The sequence below is a fragment of the Oncorhynchus masou genome, chromosome 12 (genome assembly GCF_036934945.1).
Source record: "Oncorhynchus masou masou isolate Uvic2021 chromosome 12, UVic_Omas_1.1, whole genome shotgun sequence".
NCBI lineage: Eukaryota > Metazoa > Chordata > Actinopteri > Salmoniformes > Salmonidae > Oncorhynchus > Oncorhynchus masou.
The window spans coordinates 54,091,532-54,117,972 of record NC_088223.1 but is presented as its reverse complement, the minus strand read 5'-3'; the positions used below and the strand labels follow the sequence as shown (position 1 = coordinate 54,117,972).

Here is a 26,441-nt window from a genome sequence, read left to right as displayed (position 1 = left end):
CTGTAAAAACAAAATGTGGGAAAAGGGAATGGGTCTGTATACTTTCCGAATGCGTACTCGCGCGCCCGCGCACACACACACACACACACACACACCAGTAAATTTACTTCGATCATACTGGCCTAAATAACTTGTAGACCGACTGTCATTCCCAGGTGACAAGTATGGTAATATTATCCACCTGTATGAGAGGGACTGCTCTATTCAGAGGAGGCACCAGAAGGTGGTAGAGATGGCCCCGGCTGTACAACTGGACCCACACCTCCGGGACAGACTCACAGCTGACTCTGTCAACCTGGCCAGACAGGTACAAGATGCAACACGCCCACACACTTTGATGCATTCTTTTAATAGGTAGTGTCTAGCTGAAACTTCTTCTATTCCATTAGGCAGGCTTCTTTTCATTAGGCAGGCTTCTTTAATTAAAAATACATTTTTAATTTTTAGAATGTTTTGAATTGTTTTACTACTGCCTTTTTGAAATGGCAGAGCTGTGTGTATTTGCAGTTTTGAATGGCATATAAGACCATTGTTATCTGAATGGAGTGTTGTTTTACTTTGCAACAACCCGTCTAACACCATAGGCATGACTAATTACAGTTGAGAAACTGAACTTGTATGTTCTTTTTATTCAAACATACAGTGGGTAGAACAAGTATTTGATACACTGCCGATTTTGCAGGTTTTCCTACTTACAAAGCATGTAGAGGTCTGTAATGTTTATCATAGGTACACTTCAACTGTGAGAGACGAATCTAAAACAAAAATCTAGAAAATCACATTGTAATTAATTTGCATTTTATTGCATGACATAAGTATTTGATCGCCTACCAACCAGTAAGAATTCCAGCTCTCACAGACCTGTTAGTTTTTCTTTAAGAAGCCCTCCTGTTCTCCACTCATTACCTGTATAAAAGACACCTGTCCCCACACTCAATCAAACAGACTCCAACCTCTCCACAATGGCCAAGACCAGAGGGCTGTGTAAGGACATCAGGGATACCATTGTAGACCTGCACAAGGCTGGGATGGGCTGCAGGACAATAGGCAAGCAGCTTGGTGAGAAGGCAACAACTGTTGGCTCAATTATTAGAAAATGGAAGAAGTTCAAGGTGAAGGTCAATCACCCTCGGTCTGGGACTCAATGCAAGATCTCACCTCGTGGGGCATCAATGATCATGAGGAAGGTGAGGGATCAGCCCAGAACTACACAGCAGGACCTGGTCAATAACCTGAAGAGAGCTGGGATCAGTCTCAAAGAAAACCATTAGTAACACGCTACGCCGTCATGGATTAAAATCCTGCAAGCCAGCCCATGTCCAGGCCCGTCTGAAGTTTGCCAATGACCATCTGGATGATCCAGAAGAGGAATGGGAGAAGGTCATGTGGTCCGATGAGACAAAAATAGAGCGTTTCGGTCTAAACTCCACTCGCCGTGTTTGGAGGAAGAAGGATGAGTACAACCCAACAACACCTTCCCAACCGTGAAGCATGGAGGTGGAAACATCATTCTTTGGGGATGCTTTTCTGCAAAGGGGACAGGACGACTGCATCATATTGAGGGGAGGATGGATGGGGCCATGTATCATGATCTTGGCCAACAACCTCCTTCCCTCAGTAAAAACATTGAAGATGGGTCGTGGCTGGGTCTTCCAGCATGACAATGACCTGAAACACACAGCCAGGGCAACTAAGGAGTGGCTCCGTAAGAAGCATCTCAAGGTCCTGGAGTGGCCTAGCCAGTCTCCAGACCTGAACCCAATAGAAAATCTTTTGAGGGAGCTTAAAGTCCATATTGCACAGTGACAGCCCCGAAACCTAATGGATCTGGAGAAGGTCTGTATGGAGGAGAGGGCCAAAATCCCTGCTGCAGTGTGTGCAAACCTGGTGAAGAACTACAGGAAACATATTATCTCTCTAATTGCAAACAAGGGTTTCTGTACCAAATATTAAGTTCTGATTTTCTGATGTATCAAATACTTATGTCATGCAATAAAATGCAAATTAATTACTTAAAAATCATACAATGTAATTTTCTGGATTTTTGTTTTAGATTCCGTCTCTCACAGTTGAAGTGTAACTATGATAAAAATGACAGACCTCTACATGTTTTGTAAGTAGGAAAACCTGCAAAATCGTCAGTGTATCAAATACTTGTTCTCCCCACTGTATCTGCACATAGGGAAACATTCCCTCTACCTCATCCCCGTCTTTATCCCACCGGCTGTTGGGCCGATTAGGTTTGAAAAAAATGTTTGTTCTTTTGCTTTTTAGAAGAAATTAAATAAAGCCAGGGCCTTCAAAGCACAATGCATTTTGAAGTCACTTATAAGAAACTCTTAGCCTTACCAAATAGGTTCTCATTCAGTGTTGTTGTTGTGCTCCGAGGGCCAGTGGAGAAGTGTGGGAGAAGGATGAAAAACCTTGAGGAAAATATTGCAGTGTAAGAACAGGATTTAGAGAGACAAGAGAGGGAGCCGTTTAGATAAAGAATGGTGATAAAAGTAGTGAGAATTTCACCTGCAGGTTTCCAATAGGTACACTAGATGGCAGCATTTATCAACAGCCTCGAAGGGACGCCATGAGCAAGCTTGTGGGACTCCCACACTCAAAGAATATGCAGTTGCATAATTTCCTGATTGCAATCAAGCTGGCTTTTTTTGTTTGTTATTGTGAGGTGGAAGCAATTACTTTGACATGAGAACAATTACTAGTGACTGTTTTATCCTGCTGATTTCTCCATCCTGTGTGTGATAAGCTTATTAGGCGTTGTGTACACAGTAGCTGGTGTGCCTGTCATGTGTACCCTTGAGCTAGCTGTCCTGCTAGTGCTAATCTCTGCCTTATGTATTGCTTTGTTTGCTGTCTGTTTTGGGGATGGAGAAGGGGGGGTGGTGGTAAGTTTGGTAGGTGTTTTGAGGGAGAGATCTCTTTAATGTGCTTTGTTGCCTGCAATTTGGGAACCGCCACTGTTGAGCGCATTAGTCTCTGTGAGGGGAAGGAGTTAGAGCAAGAGAGAAAGAAATTGGGTGTGAGTGAGGGACAGAATTCATCTCCATCTGTTCAATCATATGCCATTGAGGAATGAAGGACTGAGATGATGAGAACGTTTTGGTTTCTACTTTTAGAAAGCTGCTCTCCTAACAAAAACAACCCTGCCAGTGGTGGTTCACTGTCAGTCCGCTCCCAGACGAGCACAAGCGTTTTGCCGCACCTGCGATAACATCTGCTAAATATGTGTATGCAACCAATAACATTTTGATTTGATTGGATATCAGATGCGTTTTGTCCTTTTCGTATGGGTTTTCACTGGCGTCTCGCTTTTCGTGTCAAAGGGATTTGATGTTTTAACATTTTATTTTCATACAGATTAGTGTGCTGGAGGATATATTCTCTTCTCTCTAAAAGACGAACAGTACATTTTAAAGTCCAATGTTTCTCCTCCTATGTTTATCTATGGATCCCACATCTGTCAAGTCGATGACCTCCTGCTGTATTTGAGGAGGATAATGTTCACCCTAAAGGTGTCTGCATGCTTCAGTTCGGCTCCCTTTAGACCTTTTTAACTTTAAAATCAAGAAATAAGTGGCAATAGTACTGTCAATTTTGAGATGCTGTTGCATGTGGTCAGAATATATGAGCAAACTCTTCCGAACTGTTTCTTCTGGGAAGCATGTGGCCGCCTTTTATACTTTCACTAATTATCAACTTCCCCAGACTCCCAAGTCTTTCATGAGAGGAAATCAGTTCCGAGAGAGGAATTGGCCAATTTTTATCCATTAACATTTTAAAGCATTACCCAATTTTAATCATCTGCAGTTATTTTAGGAAACGGCAAAGAACTACTTGATTAAAAGAGGGTGGGCCAGCCTTTTATCTCCGGAGTAAGCTGTGTACCAAAATATCTGAGTGAAGCATGCTTTAAGTAGACTTGGTAAGGATTTGAGTTAGGAGAGAATTATCACTAGAATACTAAAATAAAAAATTATTACTTTATATTACAATATTGATACCCACATGTGTCGGTGTGGTTCCAGTTCTCTCTTGTACATTAAATACAGACACGTATCACTTCATAGTGGCTATACAGATGTAGGCCTGTTACAGCCGCACCTCTTTAATGGACGACATCAGCAGGTTTTATGTTCTACTTAATAGACGACATCAGCAGGTTTTATGTTCTACTTTATTCCCTTTTGGTTTTGCCTTTGCTGCAATCGTAAGATGAATCTCAGCATATTTTGATTAATTGGTGGACAAAGGTACTTTTACTCCAACCCCAGAAATGGGTGTCTCTTGTTGTGATTGTTTTTAGTCCTATATTTTGAATCCCAGCCCCCCCCCGTCCCAGCAGGACGACTTTTGTCTTTTTCTTTCGTTGTAGATAAGAGTTCGTTCTTAACTGCCTTGCCTAGTTAAATAAAGGTTCAATAAATTCAATCAGTGATGGAAATCTCTGGTCAAGGGAAACTAGCACAGGGAGTTTTGAAAAGGTCACAAAGTATCACGAGAATAGCTGCTAGAGAAATAAACCGTTGGTGCGAAAACTATTTTATGTCTGTGGTTTCCATGGTGACAGATGCTTTACCCCAAAACCTCTTACAGGTCAGCTAGGGGGGTTCACAGCTTCCCTACTTCTTTGCTCTTCTTGCCGACATGCTCCTTGAATTTCATATTTTGCTTCAGCCCCCCCCCCCCATACACTATACAAACGACAGGCCTGTATTTTTCTTCTCAACTCGTATGTTACACACAGCAGATTGCTTAAGTTTCTGGATTATAGTGGTTGCGGGTACAGTACCTATCCTTGGTGACGGCAGCAGTGTTTCGCTCTGCTGGCGTTTGCCTCACCCCCTCTCCGACTCCCTCCATCTTGCCGCCTCTACACCTCTGCGGAATGCCATCTGTTTCCCTCCCGTTCTAATCAAACCTCTCTATCCACATGCCAGTCTCTGTAGTGATGCTGTACTGTTTAACTCCCAATACCCTGTGGTTTTCAGCGACACCTGCTTCTCCATACCTTTTCCTTATGTTTGCTGTAACAGTAGGCAGTAGATATGGGGCCGCTTAAGTATACAAAGCCCATTATGAAATACAGCCTGTTCTATGCAAATTTCTGAAATTCACAGGATATTGTTTTACAGTGGAATATGGTCGCCAGCAGGTCTCCCGCTAGCAGGGTGTTTTAATTGGACTGAAATTACTATGACTATTTCCTGTGCCACTCTCAACACTTATTTCCAGACATTATTGTAATACATAGTGCTTGTCCCTTTTTGTCTGTTTGTGTGGTCTATGCAGTGTGTGATATAAGCTGTCTAGTGGTGAGCCTGCACCTTGACATGGGGTACTGTCTGAATGGATGAAAGGGGTGCCTGCCCTGGTTGGCAGAGATGAGTTTTTTGGAGCGCGGGATGAATTACAAAGATAAATTGGATCAGATTTCAGTGAATTTTGGCCGTCGCAATCTCAAGCCCCCGCAGCGATGTGGAGGGAGAAATGGTCTGATAAATGATTTCCTGGGGCCTCCGTGCCTGAGCTGTAGTAGGGCTGTCATTCTTACAGACGGCACGGACGTTCATAACTATAATCACAGCCTGGGATATCACACGCTATCTTCCTTTTGTAGCTATTAGCTGTCAGTCTTGTCGCTTCCCCATTTTAGAAGATTTAGTTGTGTTCTGTAAGATATTCAGATCTACAATTTGGGTTTGTGAGTGGTTAATTCGTTATGCATCTTTTTATCAAGATCATTTTAACTTTTTGAAACCAGAACTTGTAATCTCTTCAAATAGAATTCAGAATATGAGAATGTGCCTTCTACAAATAACTTACTTTGTATAGGGCTGCCCATGGAGGAAATCTGACTGTATGCACTATATTGGACAATAGTGGGTTTCTGAGTGGCGCAGCGGTCTAAGGCACGCCATCTCAGTGCAAGAGGCGTCACTACAGACCCTGGTTTGATCCCGGGATGGATCACAACAGGCCGTGATCGGGAGTCCCATAGGTCGGCGCATAATTGGCCCAGTGTCGTTCGGGGAGGGTTTGACCAGGGAAGGCTGTTATTGTAAAATAAGAATTTGTTCTGACTTTCCTAGTTAAAGGTTCATTTAAAGTCATGGAATGTGAGCAATAAAGCACTTAAGAAAAATGGAGTACTTGAATACCCCCCTTGTATAACTGTGACATTCTTGATGTCCTCAAGTTTGAAGTAGCCTAGTAAAGGTATGTATCTAATTGGATCTGTCTGTGTGTACAGGTGGGCTATGAGAACGCTGGCACGGTGGAGTTCCTGGTGGATAAACATGGAAGGCACTACTTCATCGAGGTCAACTCCCGCCTGCAGGTGGAGCACACCGTTACCGAGCAGATCACGGAGTGAGTCACAGCCGTTACCGGGCAGATCACGGAGTCAGTCTTACAGCCGTTACCTGGCAGATCACGGAGTGAGTCACGACCGTTACCTGGCAGATCACGGAGTGAGTCACGACCGTTACCTGGCATTACCATGTCACCTCTGACAACCTATAAGTCTGTGTTCTCTGTCAAATCAGATCAGACTTTATTTGCCACATGCGCCGAGTACGACAAGTGTAGACTTAACCGTGAAATGCTTACTTACAAGCCCTTGACCTAAAGTGCTGTTCAAGAAGAAGAAAATATTTACCAAGTAGGCTAAAATAAAAAGTAACACAATAACAATAGCGATGCTATATACAGGGGGCACCGGTACTAAGGCAGTGTGCAGGGGTACAGGCTATTTGAGGTAAGCTGTACAGACACCTAGGTATTTCTAGTTGTTCACATATTCTTAGTCAGAACCGCCCAGAGTAGTGATGCTCTGGACGGGCGGGCGGGTGTGGGCCGCGATCGGGTTGAAGAGCATGCATTTAGTTTTCCTTGCATTTAAGAGCAGTTGGAGGCCACGGAAAGAGAGTTGTATGGCATTGAAGCTTGTCTGGAGTTTAGTTAACACAGTGTCCAAAGAAGGGCCAGAAGTATACAGAATGGTGTCGTCTGCGTAAAGGTGGATCAGAGAATCACCAGCAGCGAGAGCGACGTCATTGATGTATACAGAGAAAAGAGTCGGCCCGAGAATTGAACCCTGTGGTACCCCCAGATTTCCCGACAACAGGCCCTCCGATTAGACACACTGAACTCTGAGAAGTAGTTGGTGAACCAGGCGAGGCAGTCATTTTGAGAAACCAAGGCTGTTGAGTCTGCCGATAAGAATGTGGTGATTGACAGAGTCAAGCCTTGGCCAGGTCGACGAATACGGCTGCACAGTAATGTCTCTTATCGATGGCGGTTATGATATCGTTTAGGACCTTTGAGCGTGGCTGAGGTGCACCCATGACCAGCTCGGAAACCAGATTGCATAGCGGAGAAGGTATGGTGGGTTTCGAGATGGTCGGTGATCTGTTTGTTAACTTGGCTTTCGAAGACATTACAAAGGCAGGGTAGGATAGATATAGGTCTGTAACAATTTGGGTCTAGACTGTCTCCCCCTTTTGAAAAGGTGGATGACCGCAGCAGTTTTCCTATCTTTGGGGATCTCAGGCGATACGGAAGAGGGGTTGAACAGGCTAGTAATAGGGGTTGCAACAATTGCAGCAGATAATTTTAGAAAGAGTCCAGATTTTGCAGCTCTTTCAGAACATCAGCTATCTGGATTTTGGTGTAGGAGGCTTGGGCAATTTGCTGTGGGTGGTGCAGAGCTATTGACCGGGGTAGGGGTAGCCAAGTGGAAAGCATGACCAGCCGTAGAAAAATGCTTCTTGAAATTCTCAATTATCGTGGATTTATTGGTGGTGACAGTGTTTCCTAGCCTCAGTGCATTGGGCAGCTGGGAGGAGGTGCTCTTATTCTCCATGGACTTTACAGTGTCCCAGAACTTTTTGGAGTTTGTGTTACAGGATGCAAATTTCTGTTTGAAAAAGCTAGCCTTTGCTTTCCTAACTGCCGGTGTATATTGGTTCCTGACTAGCCTGAAAAGTGGGGGGGGGGGGGTTATTCGATACTAATGCATTACGCCACAGGATGTTTTTGTGCTGCTCAAGGGCAGTTAGGTCTGGAGTGAATTAAGGGCTATATCTGTTCCAGGTTCTATTTTTTTGAATGGGGCATGCTTACTCTAAGATGGTGAGGAAAGCACTTTTAAAAGAATAACCAGGCATCCTCTACTGATGGAATGAGGTCAATATCCTTCCAGGATACCCGGGCCAGGTTGACTAGAAAGGCCTGCTCGTTGAAGTGTTATGGGGAGCGTTTGACGGTGATTGTTTGACTGCATTACAGACCCATTACAGACGCAGGCAATGAGGCAGTGATCTCTGTGATCCTGGTTGTAAACAGCAGAGGTGTATTTAGAGGGCAGGTTGGTCAGGATCATATCTATGAGGGTGCCCGTGTTTACGGATTTGGGGTTGTACCTGGTAGGTTCATTGATAATTTGTGTGAGATTGAGGTCATCTAGTTGAGATGGTAGGATGGCCAGGGTGTTACACATGTCCCAGATTAGGTCACCGAACAGTACAGGTTCTGAAGATAGATGGGGGGGCAATCAATTCACATATGGTGTCCAGGCCTGGATAGTATGACAGAACTCTGCAGCCTATCTTTGCATTAGATTGCAACTCTGCCCCCTTTGGCAGTTCTATCTTGTCGGAAAATGTTATAGTTAGAGATGGAAATTTCAGGATTTTTGGTGGCCTTCCCAAGCCAGGATTCAGACACGGCTAGGACATCCGGGTTTATGGTTACAGAAATCAACAAATGAGAGCGCCTGGGGAGTGGAGTTAAGCGCTGCAGGGCCTGGATTAACCTCTACATCACCAGAGGAGTAGGATAAGGGTATGGCTAAAGGCTATAAGAACTGGTTGTCTAGTACGTTTGTAGCAGAGCGTAAAAGGAGCACGTTTCTGGGCACAGAAGAATCGATTCAAGGCATAATGTAAAGACAAGGGTATGGTAGGATGTGAGTACAGTGGAGGTAAGTCTAGGCATTGAGTGACGATGAGAGGTTTTGTCTCTAGAGACACCCTTTAAACCAGGTGAGGTCACTACATTTTTATTTATATATATATATATAAATTTAAAAAATAGCTAAGATATGAAATGACTAACAAGAGGAACTGATGATGCACTACCCAATTTTGAAATTGCACCTTGTGCATTGTACGATTTACAACTTTCAAGAGTAAGGTCCACTGAATCCCTGAGAGGGCAAGGTAAACGCCAGTAAATACACAGCCTTTCTGAGGGATCACCTTCCACCTATGGTGACGCATTTCTATCCTGTTGGGAGTGGATGACACACAAATCGTGTCCTCGGTGCAATCATTGCAAAGAGTAACGCTAACCTTTTTTAAATGTTATGCTAAACTGTTGGATTCGTTGGTGCTACCTGTTATTATTTATGCTTCAGCAGTATGGGGGCACAAATTATACCTGGGTTAATGCAGTTTTTAACCATGCCTGCAGATTTTACCTCGGTGTGGGTAAATGCATGCCCTATTGAAGACAATATTGTCTGAAACTCTATGAATCACCAGAGGCTGTTTCTTTTTTTAAATGGAAGTGATTTTTGCAGCATGCCAAATGAATGTCAATGTAAACATGTTTTTAATGGACTTGTGGTGTTACAACTGCAAAGGAAAATGTTATATTATGTCTAAGCTTTTTTTCAACACTGGTATGACTCAGCTCACCGATACTGGCAGTGCGTATACTGGAAATGGCCATGGTGCTTTTGAGTCAGCACTTTTGGAGAGCAAAACTAAAGTGGTACCAAACGGATAAACAAACCTGAAAGTAACAAGCTGGACACCCTACAGGCTTTTTGTAAATGCACTTTTGGGACAGAACCTTAGCCGTACTGTTTTATCCAAGCAATATTGAAGGTGTTTTGTAAAATGTTGATGTGGACTGGCCAGTCTTGCTATTGAGACTGGTCGATACACAAACACTCCCCGAGATAAACGTCTATGTACCCGTATGCCTTGCTTTACTGTGGGTTATACAATGAAATTAGGGATCTTTTATTTTTTTTGGACAGAAGTCAGGCCCTGATGAAAAATAATAAATTGTGGAAAAAAATTCAAGTAACAATAATGTAAATGCTTGCGCCAAATCCTGCCACAGAGACTTTCTTTAAGAAGTGCCCGATTGTCCCTTTTATCCACTCAACTTGATTTATTTTAGTTTGTGTACAGATGATTGTTTTGTGTCCATTTGAGTGGTTCTAAGAAAAATAGTTGACACTTAAATACGTGTTTCTAATTGACCAGTGAAGGACTATAGGATTCATATGCTGTGCCAAAGCAGAAGGAACCCTCTAGAAGTCCTGGAATTATGAAGTAAATGGACTGATGTAGCAGATAGTTTAGGACGTGATGCTCTTACCAATTTTCCTTCCCATATGAATCCGTCTATACTGTCTGAGTTCTACTTTCAGAACCAGAATCCTAGTCCACGAATCATGTCGCGCAGCGCTATGTCGTTTGGAGTTTCTACTTGAGACGATTAAAATGCCTAATCTCACCCATCTCATGCATTCAGAGTTCAAACAACTGACAATAGCCATGGCTTGTGCACTTATCAGATGCAGCCAAAGTAATCATTCAGGAGGGATGAATGCGATGCTGCGTCTTTTTTTAAGTCTTATTTTGTGTGTGTGCACGTACACATTGACTCACGCACAGATTGATATGTATGACTTTTCTTCTGTGCACCTGGCAGAGACTTCTGTAGTCATGTGGAAGGAATGTAGGTTCATTCGTTCTAAATGGCCATCTTGTCGTATTAAATTGAATCTGTCAGACTGCAATTGGCATTCCGCTGGCGCACTGCTCTGAGTGATTGTCTCTGGATAGGCACATGACTGTAATGCAATTGAGTCTTAGTCGCCAAAGGGACATTCATGCCATAGCCCTAGCCACTGGCTAAGTTCTCCTCCGACTACGTGTTGAATTCTCTGGTCTGTATATAGTTCTCCGGTTGGTAGGCTATTACGCCTCTGTTTTTGGCTGTCTGCCTCTGCCTGTATCATGGCTTGTCATTGATCCCAGTGATTAAGACCAATTAAGGACCCCTACTGCGTGGTATTGGGAATCACTGGAAATGGCCCATGTCATCGTAATGTGTTCACTCCTTGGATTCTGCAACCTCTCCAGTCTCACAACATCCTTTTTTTCCTCCTTTCACATGAAGACTAATGCATTTCAGTCAGTGTAGATCAAATCATTTTTGGTGCATTCACAATATCTTCTTACATTACTGTGATATAATGCCTCCTCTTGAAACGGGCTTTAGGAACAGTATCCTGTGGTATGGAGCCCATATACTTTGGGTGGAGGTCATTGTTGTGTTGTGATTTCCCTTCTATAAATTCAGTTAAGACAGGCAGACCTCAATTCTCTCAGCATTTGCGCCATTCCAATTCTTCTTCCCACTCCTCTCCCTTAATTCAATTCTCTCTCTCTCTCTCTTTGTGTGTGTGTGTGTGTGTGTGTGTGTGTGTGTGTGTTTACAGCTCAGTGTAGGCTCTGTCACTGACCCTGTAATGGGTTTCTAATCACTGAGTTGTGGCTAGATTGCAGCTGCATATTTGTTTGACTATTCTGCAAGAAATTAAGAATGTGGGACTGGTAGACGAGGGTAGAGAAGACTACTAAACTGACACACAAGGATGAGGAAAGCTTGTCAACGGATTGGTGTTTTTGGGGGCTGGTTCAAAGACCTGGATCTTATTCAAATAAAAATGGGTTAAAGTGGAGAGGCTTTCAGTGGAAGGATTTTGGTTTGTTCGGAGGGAGAGGTGCAGAATTTTCCAGCACATCCACACCAGAGCTACATACGCTGCCTGGCATCAGCAATTAAAGTGGAATAAGAAATCACACTGAATATATTAATCCCCCCTCATGTCTCCCTCTCTCCCCCCCTCCTTCACTCCCTCTGCTTCCAGCTCATATCACATCTTTGGTTTTGTGCAATGCAGTCTCCTCTGCCTCTCCTCTGTCTCCCTCTTCTCTGTCTCCTTCTCCTCTGTCCTCCTCCTCTTATATTTTCTGGGTATTTTCCACCCCTTTTCTTTCATCCTGCCACCCTAAGAGAGTTTGGGACTGAAATCAAGAGTTTCAGTCTAGTGTTCTCTGGGTATAGGAGTAAGATAAGAGATCAATCAAAAAAAGCATGGATTTGTGTGTTTTATATATATATATATTTATTATTACTATAAATTATGAAATCTAGGTGCCAGTCCTTTATTGGAAAACATTTTATCTTCAGAGAAGACCTGACTTAGCAATTTTTTTAATAACTTTACCAGAATAACAAGAACGTAATTATTTTATACCATCAACATTTTAATGTCACTAATCAAAATATGTACAAAACAATGATGATGAAATAAAATGAAAGATGAGATTTAAAGACCTTGACATTATGAACATTTAAATGTCATACTCAATCTGCTCAAAGTGGCCGTGTGTCCTTTGGTCCGAAGTTGTTGTGCTTGTGGCGTTCTCCTTTCCTCTCCTCGGATTGTGTTCCTGGTTGCTTTGTCTTTTGACCCTGCCTTGAGTTGCAAAGGCTGTGCTCTGAAGTGACTTCTCCTTGAATGTTAGCTCTTTAAGTCTTCACCTAAACTGCTTGTACTTAGGTTCTTCAGCCCCAATTAGAAATTTACTAAATTGCAGGTAGGAGCCTGCTCTTTCCCTAACTTATCAGTTACTACTTCTTGCCATGAAAAGCCAAGGCCCTTGCTAGGTGTGCTAAGATGGAGGTTCTTTACCTCCTTTTGAGAAGTAGCTGAGCTGCTGGGCCCAAAGCAGAGACAGATCCAGGAGAATAATTATTGAGAGGGAGAGAAACTGCTTAGCTTACTAAACTCGTGCAAAATGTATGACTACTTTAGAGATGCATATTTCCCACAGACAACACAAAGAATTTGAAAACAAATCAAACATTGATCAATTCCCGTATCTGTTAGGCAAAAGACTGCAGTGTGCTGTTAGGTTCTGAAAAAAACAGAGTAAAAACTCAAATGGATGACTAGGAAAAAGCTCAGTTTATTCACTCACTGGGTGATACAGCTGGAAAGACAACATACAAGTCCCACAAGCACATTTTCTTTCTTTTATTTATATTATACCTTTGAACTAGGCGGAGTCATCTCCTTGCGTGTTTAAGATGCACTGTCCTCTGTTAGTGTGTTTCTGACTATGTTCCTCTTATAGTCCAGGACCCGCATGGGCATGGAATTTGTGAGTGTGAGAGGACTGTAAATCAGATTGGTCTTCGGGGAGACCCGCTCCCAGCAGTGTCTTTTCACTTCAACAGTTGACCTTATCTCCAGTTGAGTTCCACATCCCTCATGGTTGTGGTTCCTCAGCAACTGGTCTGCCATATGAAGAACTGACACAAGACTTGCCCTTTTGTCTCCCTCCTTAAGAACATTTCATATTCCACAATAACATATTTGAACAGAATATGAACTTTCTGCATGTCTCCTTTTCTCAGTAACTTTCCAGGTCACTCAGTAACACACACACACACACACACATACACATACATACATACATACATACATACATACACATACAGTGTGGCAAAAAAAATATTTAGTCAGCCACCAAATGTGCAAGTTCTCCCACTTAAAAAGATGAGGCCTGTAATTTGCATCATAGGTACACTTCAACAATGACAGAAAAAATCCAGAAAATCACATTGTAGGATTTTTTATGAATTTATTTGCAAATTATGGTGGAAAACTGTTGTTATTGACCAAATACTTATCTCAATACTTTGTCATTGCCAACAAAGGGTATATAACAGAGGTCAAACCATTTTCTGTAAGTCTTCACAAGGTTTTCACACACTTGCTGGTATTTTGGCCCATTCCTCCATGCAGATCTCCTGTAGAGCAGTGATGTTTTGGGGATGTTGCTGGGCAACACGGACTTTCAACTCCCTCCAAAGATTTTCTATGGGGTTGAGATCTGGAGACTGGCTAGGCCACTCCAGGACCTTGAAATGCTTCTTACGAAGCCACTCCTTTGTTGCCCGGGCGGTGTTTGGGATCATTGTCATGCTGAAAGACCCAGCCACATTTCATCTTCAATGGCCTTGCTGATGGAAGGAGGTTTTCACTCAAAATCTCACGATACATGGCCTCATTCATTCTTTCCTTTACACGGATCAGTCGTCCTGGTCCCTTTGCAGAAAAACAGCCCCAAAGCATGATGTTTCCACCCGCATGCTTCACAGTAGGTATGGTGTTCTTTGGATGCAACTCAGCATTCTTTGTCCTCCAAACACGACGAGTTGAGTTAACAAAAAGTTATATTTTGGTTTCATCTGACCATATGACATTCTTCTAATCTTCTTCTGGATCATCCAAATGCTCTCTAGCAAACTTCAGACGGGCCTGGACATGTACTGGTTTAAGCAGGGGGACACGTCTGGCATTGCAGGATTTGAGTCCCTGGCGGCATAGTGTGTTACTGATGGTAGGCTTTGTTACTTTTGTCCCAGCTCTCTGCAGGTCATTCACTAGGTCCCCCGTGTGGTTCTGGGATTTTTCCATTAATACAAGTAACGAGTGGAGGACCTGTAACTTCTTAAAGAAGTTACAGGTCTGTGAGAGCCAGAAATCTTGCTTGTTAGTAGGTGAATAAATACTTATTTTCCACCATAATTGACAAATAAATTCACTAAAAATCCTACAATGTGATTTTCTGGATTTTATTTATTCTCATTTTGTCTGTCATAGCTGAAGTGAACCTATGAGGAAAATTACAGGCCTCATCTTTTTAAGTGGGAGAACTTGCACAATTGGTGGCTGACTAAATACATACATGCATACATACACACAGTTGAAGTTTACATAAACTTAGGTTGGAGTCATTAAAATGTGTTTTTCAACCACTCCACAAATGTCTTGTTAACAAACTATAGTTTTGGCAAGTCGGTTAGGACATCTACTTTGCATGACACAAATAATTGTTCCAACAATTGTTTACAGACAGATAATTCACTGTATCACAATTCCAGTGGGTCAGAAGTTTACATACACTAAGTTGACTGTGCCTTTTTAAATAGCTTGGGAAATTCCAGAATATGATAATTGACATAATTTGAGTCAATTGGAGGTGTACCTGTGGATGTTAAGGCATACCTTCAAACTTAGTGCCTCTTTGCTTGACATCATGGTAAAATCAAAAGAAATCAGCCAAGACATCAGAAAACAAATTGTTGACCTCCACAATTCTGGTTCATCCTTGGGAGCAATTTCCAAACACCTGAAGGTACCACGCATACTATTGTTTGTACAGATAAACAAGTATAAACACCATGGGAACACGGTTTCCTAGAGATGAGCATACTTTGGTGCTAAAAGTGTAAATCGATCCCAGAACAACAGCAAAGAACCTTGTGAAGATGCTATAGTAAACCGGTACAAAAGTATCTATATCCACAGTAAATCGAGTCCTATATCGACATAACCTGAAAGGCCACTCAGCAAGGAAGAAGCCACTGCTCCAAAACCACCATTTAAAAAAAAGCCTGACTGCTGTTTTCAACTGCACATGGGGACAAAGATCGTACTTTTTGGAGAAATGTCCTCTGGTCTGATAAAACAAAAATTAAACTGTTTAGCCGTAATGACCATCGTTAAGTTTGGAGGGAAAAGGGGGAGGCTTGCAAGCCTAAGAACACCGTCCCAACTGTGAAGCACGGGGGTCGCAGCATCGTGTTGTGGGGGTGCTTTGCTGCAGGAGGGACTGGTGCACTTCACAAAATAGATGGCATCATGAGGGAGGACAATTATGTGGATATAATGAAGCAACATCTCAAGACTTCAGTCGGGAAGTTAAAGCTTGGTTGCAAATGGGTCTTCCAAATGGGCAATGACCCCAAGCATACTTCCAAAGTTGTGGCAGAATGGCTTAAGGACGACAAAGTCAAGGTATTGGAGTGGCCATCACAAAATCCTATAGAACATTTGTGGGCAGAATTGAAAAAGCGTGGAGGCCTACAAACCGGACTCAGTTACAGCGCTCTGTCAGGAGGAATGGGCCAAAGGTCACCCAATTTATTGTGGGAAGCTTGTGTAAGGCTACCTGAAACGTTTCCCCAAGTTAAACTATTTAAAGGCATTGCTACTAAATAATAATACTTCAACTGTATTGATCTATCTTTCTATCTACATTCACATGCTTTGAACATGTTAAGTAATCAGTAAGCTCTGTCTGCTAACATGAATATGTATATTTCAAGCTGTACTCCAACAGTGCAATCACACCATCGAGATGTGTGGCCCGTTGCCATGAGAAAAGGGCATCCAGTGGAGTACAAACAAACCATTGTAAATTCAACTTATTTCTTTCTTCTCCTACTAGTCGTACTCCAACTATTTGCATATTGCTTAAACACTGTATATAGCTGATAATATAACACTTGATGTCTCTTTTTGAAACCTTTTTGAGCGCGATATTTACTGTCAAATTATGTTTCTTGTTTTTTTTGTTTCTCACTTTTTAGTTTATTTCACTTGCTTTGGCAATGTAAACATGTTCCCCATGGCAATAAAGCCTCTTTGTATTTAATTTTTATTTTAACTTTTCTATTCCTGTGAGATCACATGGTTTCGCACCTAGGTGTGAAGGGCCCTTTTTTTTCTTTTTTTGACTAATTGTCTTGGAGGTAGAGAAAGTGGGGAGAACAGTTGGGTTAATCCAATATGACAAAATGACCCGTAGATTCAATTGGAAGGGATTACTGCCTCGATTTGTCATTATGTCTTACTGAGACCTTGGTAACACTGTCTTAGTCCGTGTAAATACTAAATGAGAAAACGAGTCAAGAATTAAAATAAGAGGCAGAAGCTGCTTCCCCCCCCAGTGATTTTCACCAGATGATCCTGTGCCTCTTGATATCTTTGTTTTCTGTTAATCAAGTTTGAAATGCAGCCACTTACTTTTAATTTCATGTCGTAGTAAATATCTTCTTAAAATTTACATTTTTGACTGGGCACACATTTTTAAAGCGCAGTATAGAGAACGTGAACACGGCTACAAGAATGTCAGCTAATATGTCAAATATGTAACGTTCCACCCACCAAATGATAGAATTTCACAATTACATGCAATTGTCTTAACAATGAACACTTCCGTTTGACCTTACTTGTAGAAAAGCCCTTTTAGACATATTTTTTCTAAGTGCATTTTCAACATCAAATGTATTGTTTGGTGGCGAGCAATCCTGTTTTGGATCGACCGTTAACAATCGAAAGAGGTCAAGGAGTAGGTCGTTTTTGTTATGGGCTCAGTAGGCTGAGAGTGAATGAGGAACGGATGTCGTCAACCTTTCTTCCCCGAAGTGGTTGACAAAGTCGTCTGCCGAGCGGGAGAAGGTGGAGAAATAATGGTGTACAGTAAGTGATGGAAGTATAAAATGAATGTCGGTTTTCAAGCTACACAGTTGCTTATTCTCAGCCTGCCCAGTTGTTTCTGCAATTGTTTCTGTCAGTTTAGACGATATTCCGTCTCTCAGACATAAGCAGCGTCCAACCTACTCCATGGCCTGAGATTCTGTGTTTCATCGCTGAACATTTTGCCTTTGTGTGTGACTCTTCATCAAGTATTTGTCACCACCAGCCAAAATGTTTCAATCCATTGATGCAACAAAAAACTCCTGCCCAGACACTTTGTTCCTTAAATTGATGTTTAATATTTAATGCAAGTACAACTCTGTCCCTTCCTTTTTATTGGTAAGAAAAAGTGTTCCCTCAGCCTGGAGGCACAGACATGCACATGTATATGTTAGTCATTCAGTGAGCGGTAGACAAAAGTGATATCATTGACTTGGATTTGTTGAGATTTGCCTACGAGCCATTACAAAAACATTCCCTCATGTGGCGTGGAGCTTTGAGTTTGAATTACCATTAAATAGATTTTCTACCAACCTTTTTTCATAATTAGATTTGCTAAATGGACAGATGTTTCTGTAAAAGTCAACAGCAATAGGGTTTTTGGTTTATAGTTTTTTGCTCTCATAGTATCGTGACGCATCAGATTTAAATTCCTCTCCATCCGTGACTGAACAGAAACTAGTTCCAGCTCCTTCTGGATTGTTGGCTGTGGTCACAGTGGAGCAAAGTGTCAGTTATCTTTCCTTACCCTGAATACCTTTTATGCGCTCTGTTCCCCTCTGAACCCCCCGCCCCCCCCTTTTCCCTCCCCATCTCTCAGGTCTATTTTTCAAGTGCACTGAAGGCGTGTCATCAACCTAACATCACGTTTTAAAATGGCAATAGATATTGCTTTGTGAACTCTCATCTTCACATCAGTTGTGAATGTCACCACACTGCTTGTGTATCGTGTAGGGGAATTTCACACAAGGTATCTGAAGTTTGTCATGGGTAGCAAGATAAAAAAGATTCTGAACTGGTAACTCCTGTAGACATACCAGAGTTGGAACATTATGCACAACCGGGTGCATTTTCTTGTGTTTTCCTTGTCAATTCAGACAGTAAAATTCTCTCTTTCTACTCTCCCCGACCTCTTCCTGTCAGTGTGGACCTGGTTCATGCTCAGCTGCACGTGTGTGAGGGGCGTAGCCTGCCAGAGCTGGGCCTGAAGCAGGATAAGATCCGGATAAATGGCTTCGCCATCCAATGCCGGGTGACCACAGAGGACCCTGCCCGTGGCTTCCAGCCTGACACTGGACGGCTTGAGGTAAGCAACAGCCCCCCCCTCCCCCCTCCCTGCAGACTGCCACTCAGTTATAATGAGGCGCAGTCTCTCCCTCCATGTAGGGCCAGAAGGTTTCCTGACCCATGAGCCCCGACAGAACTATTTCCCAGGAAACAACCCTCATAGCTCTACTTATGCATGTCCATTTAGGGTTCTGTAGTTGAGTGTTTATTTAGTTAATGCTCTAGACTTGGCGTACCGACCCTGTTCCCACAGGAGCCCTCTGGTCTGAATGATTGTTGGGGATGAGTTGCGTTTTGAAATAAATAATGGAACAAATATTGATATTCCCCGGTTGTTTGACATGTAGGCCCTGAATCTGCCCAGTCTGTTCCAGCTGTAGATTGTCTGTTTAGTCTGGTCGTCTACCCGGTCTCTGATTCACACTAAGGAGCTGGGTTTTTTCCTAATGCATTAAGAGTTCAGCCTCAGATGTGCTCAGATCCCTGAGGGCAGTCCATCTGAGCACATATATCCAGTAAATTTCCAAGCTTAAAGGAAGATACGGAAATACTGCTCCAAAACTATCTTGTGGTATTTGATAACCACGTGCCCTTAATTGCTGAGACAATTTGCAAATTCTTAGCTCTTTCCTCAGAAAATTGGGAACGCTTGATGGTTTTCCCTTCCATAAGAAGGCAATTCTCCATAATACATATTTAAAAAAGAATAATAATAATATGTCATTTAGCAGACACTTTTTTTATCCAAAGCAACTTAGACATGCGTGCATACATTTTACGTATGGGTGCTCCGGGGAATCGAACCCACTCTTGGTGTTGCACGCCCAAAGGCTCTACCAACTGAGCTACAGAGGACTATGACATCAAGTACCCAGTGCAGGCAGTCTGTGTAAACAAGTTCTGCATCAAGGTGCTGAGAAAGTGATACTAAGTTCTCGTTCCACAGTTCTGAGCGTTAAAGATGTATCAGAAGTTATGAAAGTTTTCTTCTTTTTCTCAATGCACCCTGTGGGATTTGGAACGGTCTCTGTCTCTGTGTCGGTCTTTTACCTTACCTCTAATTGAAAGGCATTGTAATGCGGCCGTTGTTATTGTCCATGAGAGATGCAGCAGGTGATGGGGTAGAGCATCAATATTGACAACCTGATGCATTATGGATGTGAGTAAATAGGTGTAGAGTGGAGCCAGAAGGGTGAAATGCAGGAGGAATGTTTCGGTGTTGTCCAGGGACAGGATAGTAGATGAGGTACACACTACAGACTGGTTCTCTACACTTCCCTCTCTCCTCGGGGTTTGTCTGAATGACAAGTGGCAACTTATTTTTTTCTTCTCTGCTTTCCCAGACATTACGAGAGAAGGAGAATGTTTGTGCAAAAAAAATAATGGAACCCCCCCCCCCCACTTGTAAGCAACGTATGAATGTGACATCTAGTAAAGACTGGGGAAGAGGGAGGGGCGCAGGTTTAGCTCCAGGCTTTCTCCTCCCGTGTTTCTTCTTCAGAAGCTAATTTGAAGACACAATGATGAATGAGGATGCAACTCCTAATGGATGGGATTCAGATATGCAGGGCGAGTAGGAGCAGTCATTTAGTAGGTAGGGAAGAGAAGCGTTAATACTTGTCATCGGTTCAATAGGTAATCACTGGCATTGGATCAGTTTACTTTGTTAGCTTGTCAACGGTTCCTTTGAATTATTTTGACATCAGTCGATATGTTTTTGTATTCTGTTCACTAACTGGGCAGGTGGTATATGAAAAAACTGCACATGAAAACAACAGAATTACCTCTGCCTACTTTAAGCAGACTGTCAAGGAAATGTTCAGTATCAGTGTACCAAGAAATTGACCAGCGTCGTTATTGTGATCACTGCGTTGTCGTTGCCATCCTCCTCATTATGTTCCTGAACAACAACCGTAGCATGGTGAATGTTGAGCTGAGACATTCCAGACTGTTTGGAATGGGCGACTCCCATTCTACTGGAGAGGTGCGGGGGGGGGCACCAATAAACTCTCTTTATAAATCCGATTAGCCATTATCTAAACTCCATGCATATGCGACTCTTCGTGCAGGTATTCCCAAGGCCAATATCATGGAGACATTTGAATTCAGTTGGGCTTGCATCTGAGAATGCTAAACAAAAGTCAAGGTTGTACACGTTGAGTAACAGTTTTGCTGAATTGGTCCATGAAGACTTCCATGTTTTGTTATTTGTTGCCTTTCACCGCTCTCACGGCAAATCTTTGAGCCAGTGGTGCCATTTTTGTTTTTATGTGGTTTTCAGATGGCCCAGGGAATAAAGGCAAAGCCCACGATTACATTAGTATTCTGTATTAAGCTCTGTGTTGCCCCCATGTTAACAAAATCATCATTTGTGAAAGTGCCCGGATATTCCCAAGGCGAGACAACGTAAAATGGAACACATACTTGTGAATTCCGAGCAGGGAACAGGACAACTCGCAGGCATTCTATAAACAGGCAAAGGATGTTTGTGGTGGCTAGCTTTCTAGGCTCTCTGGTGTGATCTGTCTTATTGGGTAGTCTGGTTATTGTTCTCTTAGGTTTTTGTAGCAGAAACTGGCATGGTCTGCAGACTAGCTTCCACATGAAGTGACTCACTGTAGAATAAAGAATACTACTACTTTCATGTGTTGTATTGTGGACTGACTAGACTAGGATGATTCATATGCTTCATGTATTCATTTCGATGCATGCTTTACGTATTCAGTTAATTTAGGACTGCGTCCCATCCCAGCCACACCCCACTCTCAGCACAGTGAGACGTCCCCAGCTCCCTCCACTGCTAAATATGTATTAGTACCTGTCCTGTTCTCTTTATCCATTAGGGGGATGAATACTTAAGCAACTGTACTGAGCAGGGCAGTTTCCAGGGAACCAGTCTATATCGGTTCTGATGACTCCTGCTCAGACTAACTTATACAGGCAGGTAAATTGTATTCATAATCTTAACTTTTCAAATGACTAACTCATCAAATTCTTGGAATAGCAGAATTGTTCTTTTAAAGGTTCACAAAGTGAGTATATTTTCTGTGCTCAAGTAGCTAGACACCCCCCCCCCCCCCCCCCCAAAAAAAAGAAAGAAAAAAATGGTCAAACCAGGGAAATAAGCCTTTTGAAACACTTGAATCTTGCTCAGCGTTTCTCTTCCCTGTGGTTAGTTGGGCAATCTCACCTGTAACCAAAGTATAGCCATGCTGGCTTTAATGACATGGCGACCTGGCATTAGATAAAGAAGGCAGCTCTGGACTGCGAATCTCAGCCACGTTCAATATTCCCAGAGGGGTTTCACATATCCCGTTGTACAGTCCGTCTCTCTATTGTTCTACTGCCTCTGTTGTTCCCCACTCAGAAGTGTGGGAACAGCTGACCTCAAACTACTGCATTGGGGTGAGATTTGAAATGGATGTATTTGAACATTTATGGATTTGAAAAAGGCATGTCCTCCTCAAGTTTGTTTGGCTGTTTCTACTGCAATATTGATACTGTCACTGAGCGAGGAGATGGATGTTTCTTGTCCCTGCTTTCTCAGTTGCCATTTGTGGCCTTCCAACTCAGTGCGTGCAGGGACTATTGTGGTGTAGGTTGGAAGGTAGGGGGAGGAGGAATTGAATCAGTCCACGACTACATTTTATACAGTGTTAATGAAAGCTGAAGGGGGGGGGGGATTGAATAATTTGTATTTATAGCACAGGAGGTTGAGGGCACCTTTAATTGGGGAGGACGGGCTCTTGGTAACGGTTGGAGCGGAAATATATGGAATGGTGTCAAATACATCAAACACATGGTTTCCATGTGTTTGATGCTGTTCCATTCGCTCTGTTCCAGACATTTATTATGAGCCGTCCTCCCATCAGCAGCCTCCTGTGACTATAACGTTTTTTTTTTATAGCTCATTTTAAAGAGCCGTTCACTCTCTTCTATACTGATGAGTTCACTTCTTCTTATATATATATCTATCCCATTTAGCAGACGCTTTTGTCCAAAGCGACTTACAAGTCGGCTGGGGCCACTACTTTTACATATGGGTGGCCCCAGCGGGAATCGAACCCACGACGCTTGGCGTTGCAAGCGCCATGCTCTACCGACTGAGCCACACAGTCATCCATTGACTTGCGGTTCATGGCCAATGGAATGAAATGTAAGGTTTTGAAATAATGCCTTACACCCATCCACTGAATTCCTGAACCCACTACATTCCTGAATCCACTCAATTCATGCCTCTTCACGCTTGCCTCTTTTCAGTCTCCTGCTGGGGCTGACGCTTACCACGATCTCCCATGTTTGCCTTCCATTCTTTCACACTCTAGCATTTGTATTTATTATTCTACTTGATGTCTGTTTACTATTCTGTGTTGTCCTTCATCACTACTAAGTATTTCATTTTTTTGCGTTATGTGTTAACATGAACAAACCAGACTAGCTTGATTTTTAAAAGAGTGTTTAACAGACCTGTCCAATGTAATACCCTGGTTCATATTTCCTTTGAATTTAGAACCAGCTGTATAGTACCTTTTTCTGTTTCTTATGAGGTACTGTAGTACATATTAAACCTGTATAGGCTTCCCTATTCAGACAGGCACTCGTACCAATGTTGTTCATCGATGGAGAGCCCCATCTGTTGCAGGCCCTGTAAAATAACCTCTCAGAAACTAAATCTGTCCCTGCTGCCCCAAATGAAATTGAAAATGTCCCATTTGCTGATACTTTGAAATGAATATCATTGTGCCGCACCCCCCCCTCGCCCCTTGTCCTACGCCTAATAGAAACCAATTCACTGTAATTATGATGGACATTCTATTCCTCATGAAAAATGTGCCTCTGCACCACTGTATTTTATAGGTAATAAAAGTCTCCTCTTTTCATCCTCTGTTTACCCACGTTCTCCCCATTTTCGGGTGGTTTCCATTATTCATCCCTCCCCCTATCCTTGTCTACTCCGGTTTGCGTTTTCTAATTTTCAATTTTGTTTTGGTCTCCTGAAATAATTTGGTTTTCTTCCCTTATCTCCGTCCACTCTCACTTCATTTCCCTCTTTCCTTTTTTTCACCTCCACCTCCTTCGCTCTCTCCCTCTTTCACCATCTTCCTCCTCTCTGATGCATTTTTAGTTTTAAACAAGTTACGTTTTATTTTTTTATTTTTAGGTTTCCCTCGCTGCACACTTCTCCCTCTGCTTGACATTTTCTTTTCTCATGCAATTCAATTCCATCCCACTCTGCCTTTCTCTCTTCCCACCCTGGTTTGTTTTCAGACAATTGTTTTACGCTCTCGTCTCTTCATGGTGTAATCCCTTCTGCTGTTTCTGTCCTTCTCTCTCCTGTTCAATTTGTCTTCTATCCTGCCCTCCCTTATTCCCCTCTCCGAACAGTGCTTGTTGGCTCTTGATGAGTCTCTCCTACGCGTTGCCTCCCCCTAACCTTGCCCCCATCCACAACCCTGACCCCCAAACCACAGCACTACACCACCTCTGAGTGTCTCTAATGTCCAGCCTAATGTGATTGTGTGTCATATTTGCAGTATTTCTGTATGACCACTGACCCCGTACTGCTGCGTGTTCCAGGGATCAATGGTTCCTAACCGCCTTCCTCTCCCCGCTTCGCCACCATGTTTCCTCTGAGATCCAATCTAATTAATGGGTCATATTTGATACTGCTCTAGTCTCCCAGGCGCGCATCCCAGACTCATTAGTCTTCGTGTGTGTGTGTGTGTGTGTGAGAACATTTGTGAATGTGCATTTGTTCTGTCTACTTGTTGTCTCCAACTGGGGAATGTCAGGTTGTGTATGTTTTTGCAGCATCTAGAGAGCTGCTGTCTGCGGTTTCTTTCCTGCCTAAACCTTGAATTATTAATAATGTCACTTTCAACTGCCATGTAGGTTACAAGTCTCATAAGGGGTGTCCATGGAGTGAATAGGTCTTTGTGTCTCTGTGTGCCTCTGAGCAGGACGGGGGATGAGAGTCCTTTTCCTGATGTCTTAATTGCCTGACTGCAGCTGTGGTGCATCGCTGCAATGTCACTGGGATTTGTTGGATCCGTTTAAAGTGCGTAGTGGGGAGAGCAGGGTTTCCGTTAGGAAAATGTGGCCCCAGACATTTGACTGGCAGCATTTTCATTTACCAGACATTTTGAAAAATGTACCCGACCCATGTGCACTGGGTGCGAAACCGGATTTTGGCGTCCACCCCACGGTGCTCTGAATGACAGAAATCACGTTTTGGATTATGGCGTCCTTCTTAGCGAATTCGGATGTACATTTCGAAGATGTTAGAACATTCCACATTACAATTTTTTTCTCAGCCCACAAGATGAGTAATCGACAGCAAAATCACTAGCCTGTCAATCGAATCTATTCTGTTGGTCAGCTTGTCGTTCTGTGCGAGAAATAAATAGCCTATTCCAAACAGACTCTGGGACAGTTGTTGGACAGTAGATCCCAAAATCATACAACCAGAAGGCCGAGGATGCATAAAAAGATGTGGCTGATGCAACCGATCAGAATGTCTAGCTTTTAAAATATTGATCAACTATTATTTCTTCACATTTTATAGGCACAGCAACAGAGGTCTTTATAAAAGAATTGCCTCCACATTTGGTTGTGTTTTGGCTACTTTGGATCAAGTTTAACATGTTACATAATATGTAGTAAAATGTGCAGGTGTCTAACAGTTAAGTAGGCCTATATGTTTTCAAAATGCATACTACCGCCAACTCATTGCAAAGTGGTGTGATGCGCGGAAGCCTGCCTGCCGTTGCACGCAATTTGAATGGGAAGTGCGCTTCGATTACCAGTTGAGAAATGAGTGTAAGCTCATTTAAATTATTATATATATTTTTTTTATTTAAAAAAATAAAAAAATAAAATTTAAACACGTGATTTCATTTAGAATTGTTGCGTGATGACTTGGCTTCTGAAAGCATGTTTCTCTCCAGCAGCAACAGGAGCAGCAGCTTTTGCTCTGGCTGACAGATTTTCAGCTTAAACCAGGCTCTGTTGTCTGTATGCTGTGAGTGTGTGATAGTCGTTATGAGTCTTATTTAGGCCTAATGAAAATGCACACCCAAGTTACATTTGCACTAAATGGTGCAAATGAACCCATAAATCGATAAGCATGACCAGTCGAATGTATTTTCATCATTGAACGGGCTAAAAAAAAACATTATTCATGCAATTTGATAAAACAATATTCTCCCAGACAGTTGGCCGGCGTTAATTTTATTTATCGGATTTGAATGATTATTTTTGTCAAAAGCTGGCCCAAAGGTCACCCTGTGGGAGAGATTTGATAAGTGTCCACATTGTATCAGCAGTTCAACTAGCCGCACTGGACGTACACGTTCTCAGGCAGAGCTTTAATATATTTACATAAATAATGTTTTTTTTTTTTTTTTAAGAATAATTAAAAAGCAGAAATGTCTATCAGCAACAATCTTGTTCCCCCTGGCTTGACCGTAAAGACAGTTGTCTGGTCATATTGGGCATCGTAGTGCAGCTGATCTTATTTCACTCCTGTGTGTGACGTTGGCCAGGTCGACAGGAGGTGTTCAGTTGACATGCTGAACAAGTATACTGCGTTCCTCCGGAGGACCCTGCCTCTGTTGTAGATGTGCTCTACACAGCTGGGTAAGCTTGGGCAAACCTTCTGTTCAACTTGTCAAACTGACAACGCTTTTGAAGTCATCTCGAAGTGAGGGAGGCAGTG

The 26,441-nt window shown here is 42.6% G+C and overlaps 2 protein-coding genes across 4 annotated transcripts in view; both read left to right on the top strand.

Annotated features, from left to right (window-relative positions):
- Positions 1–26,441, top strand: part of LOC135550436 (bcl2-associated agonist of cell death-like) — a 339,230-nt gene that overhangs the window by 170,538 nt on the left and 142,251 nt on the right. The window lies entirely within an intron of this gene.
- The window catches only part of LOC135550424 (pyruvate carboxylase, mitochondrial-like), a 92,897-nt gene that overhangs the window by 16,350 nt on the left and 50,106 nt on the right, over positions 1–26,441 (top strand). For all 3 annotated transcript variants that reach the window (XM_064981216.1, XM_064981215.1, XM_064981217.1), the window contains exons 7-9: positions 156–307; positions 6,263–6,381; positions 18,581–18,743. In XM_064981216.1, the coding sequence (XP_064837288.1) occupies positions 156–307; positions 6,263–6,381; positions 18,581–18,743 (434 nt within the window). The remainder of the gene's footprint in view (positions 1–155; positions 308–6,262; positions 6,382–18,580; positions 18,744–26,441) is intronic.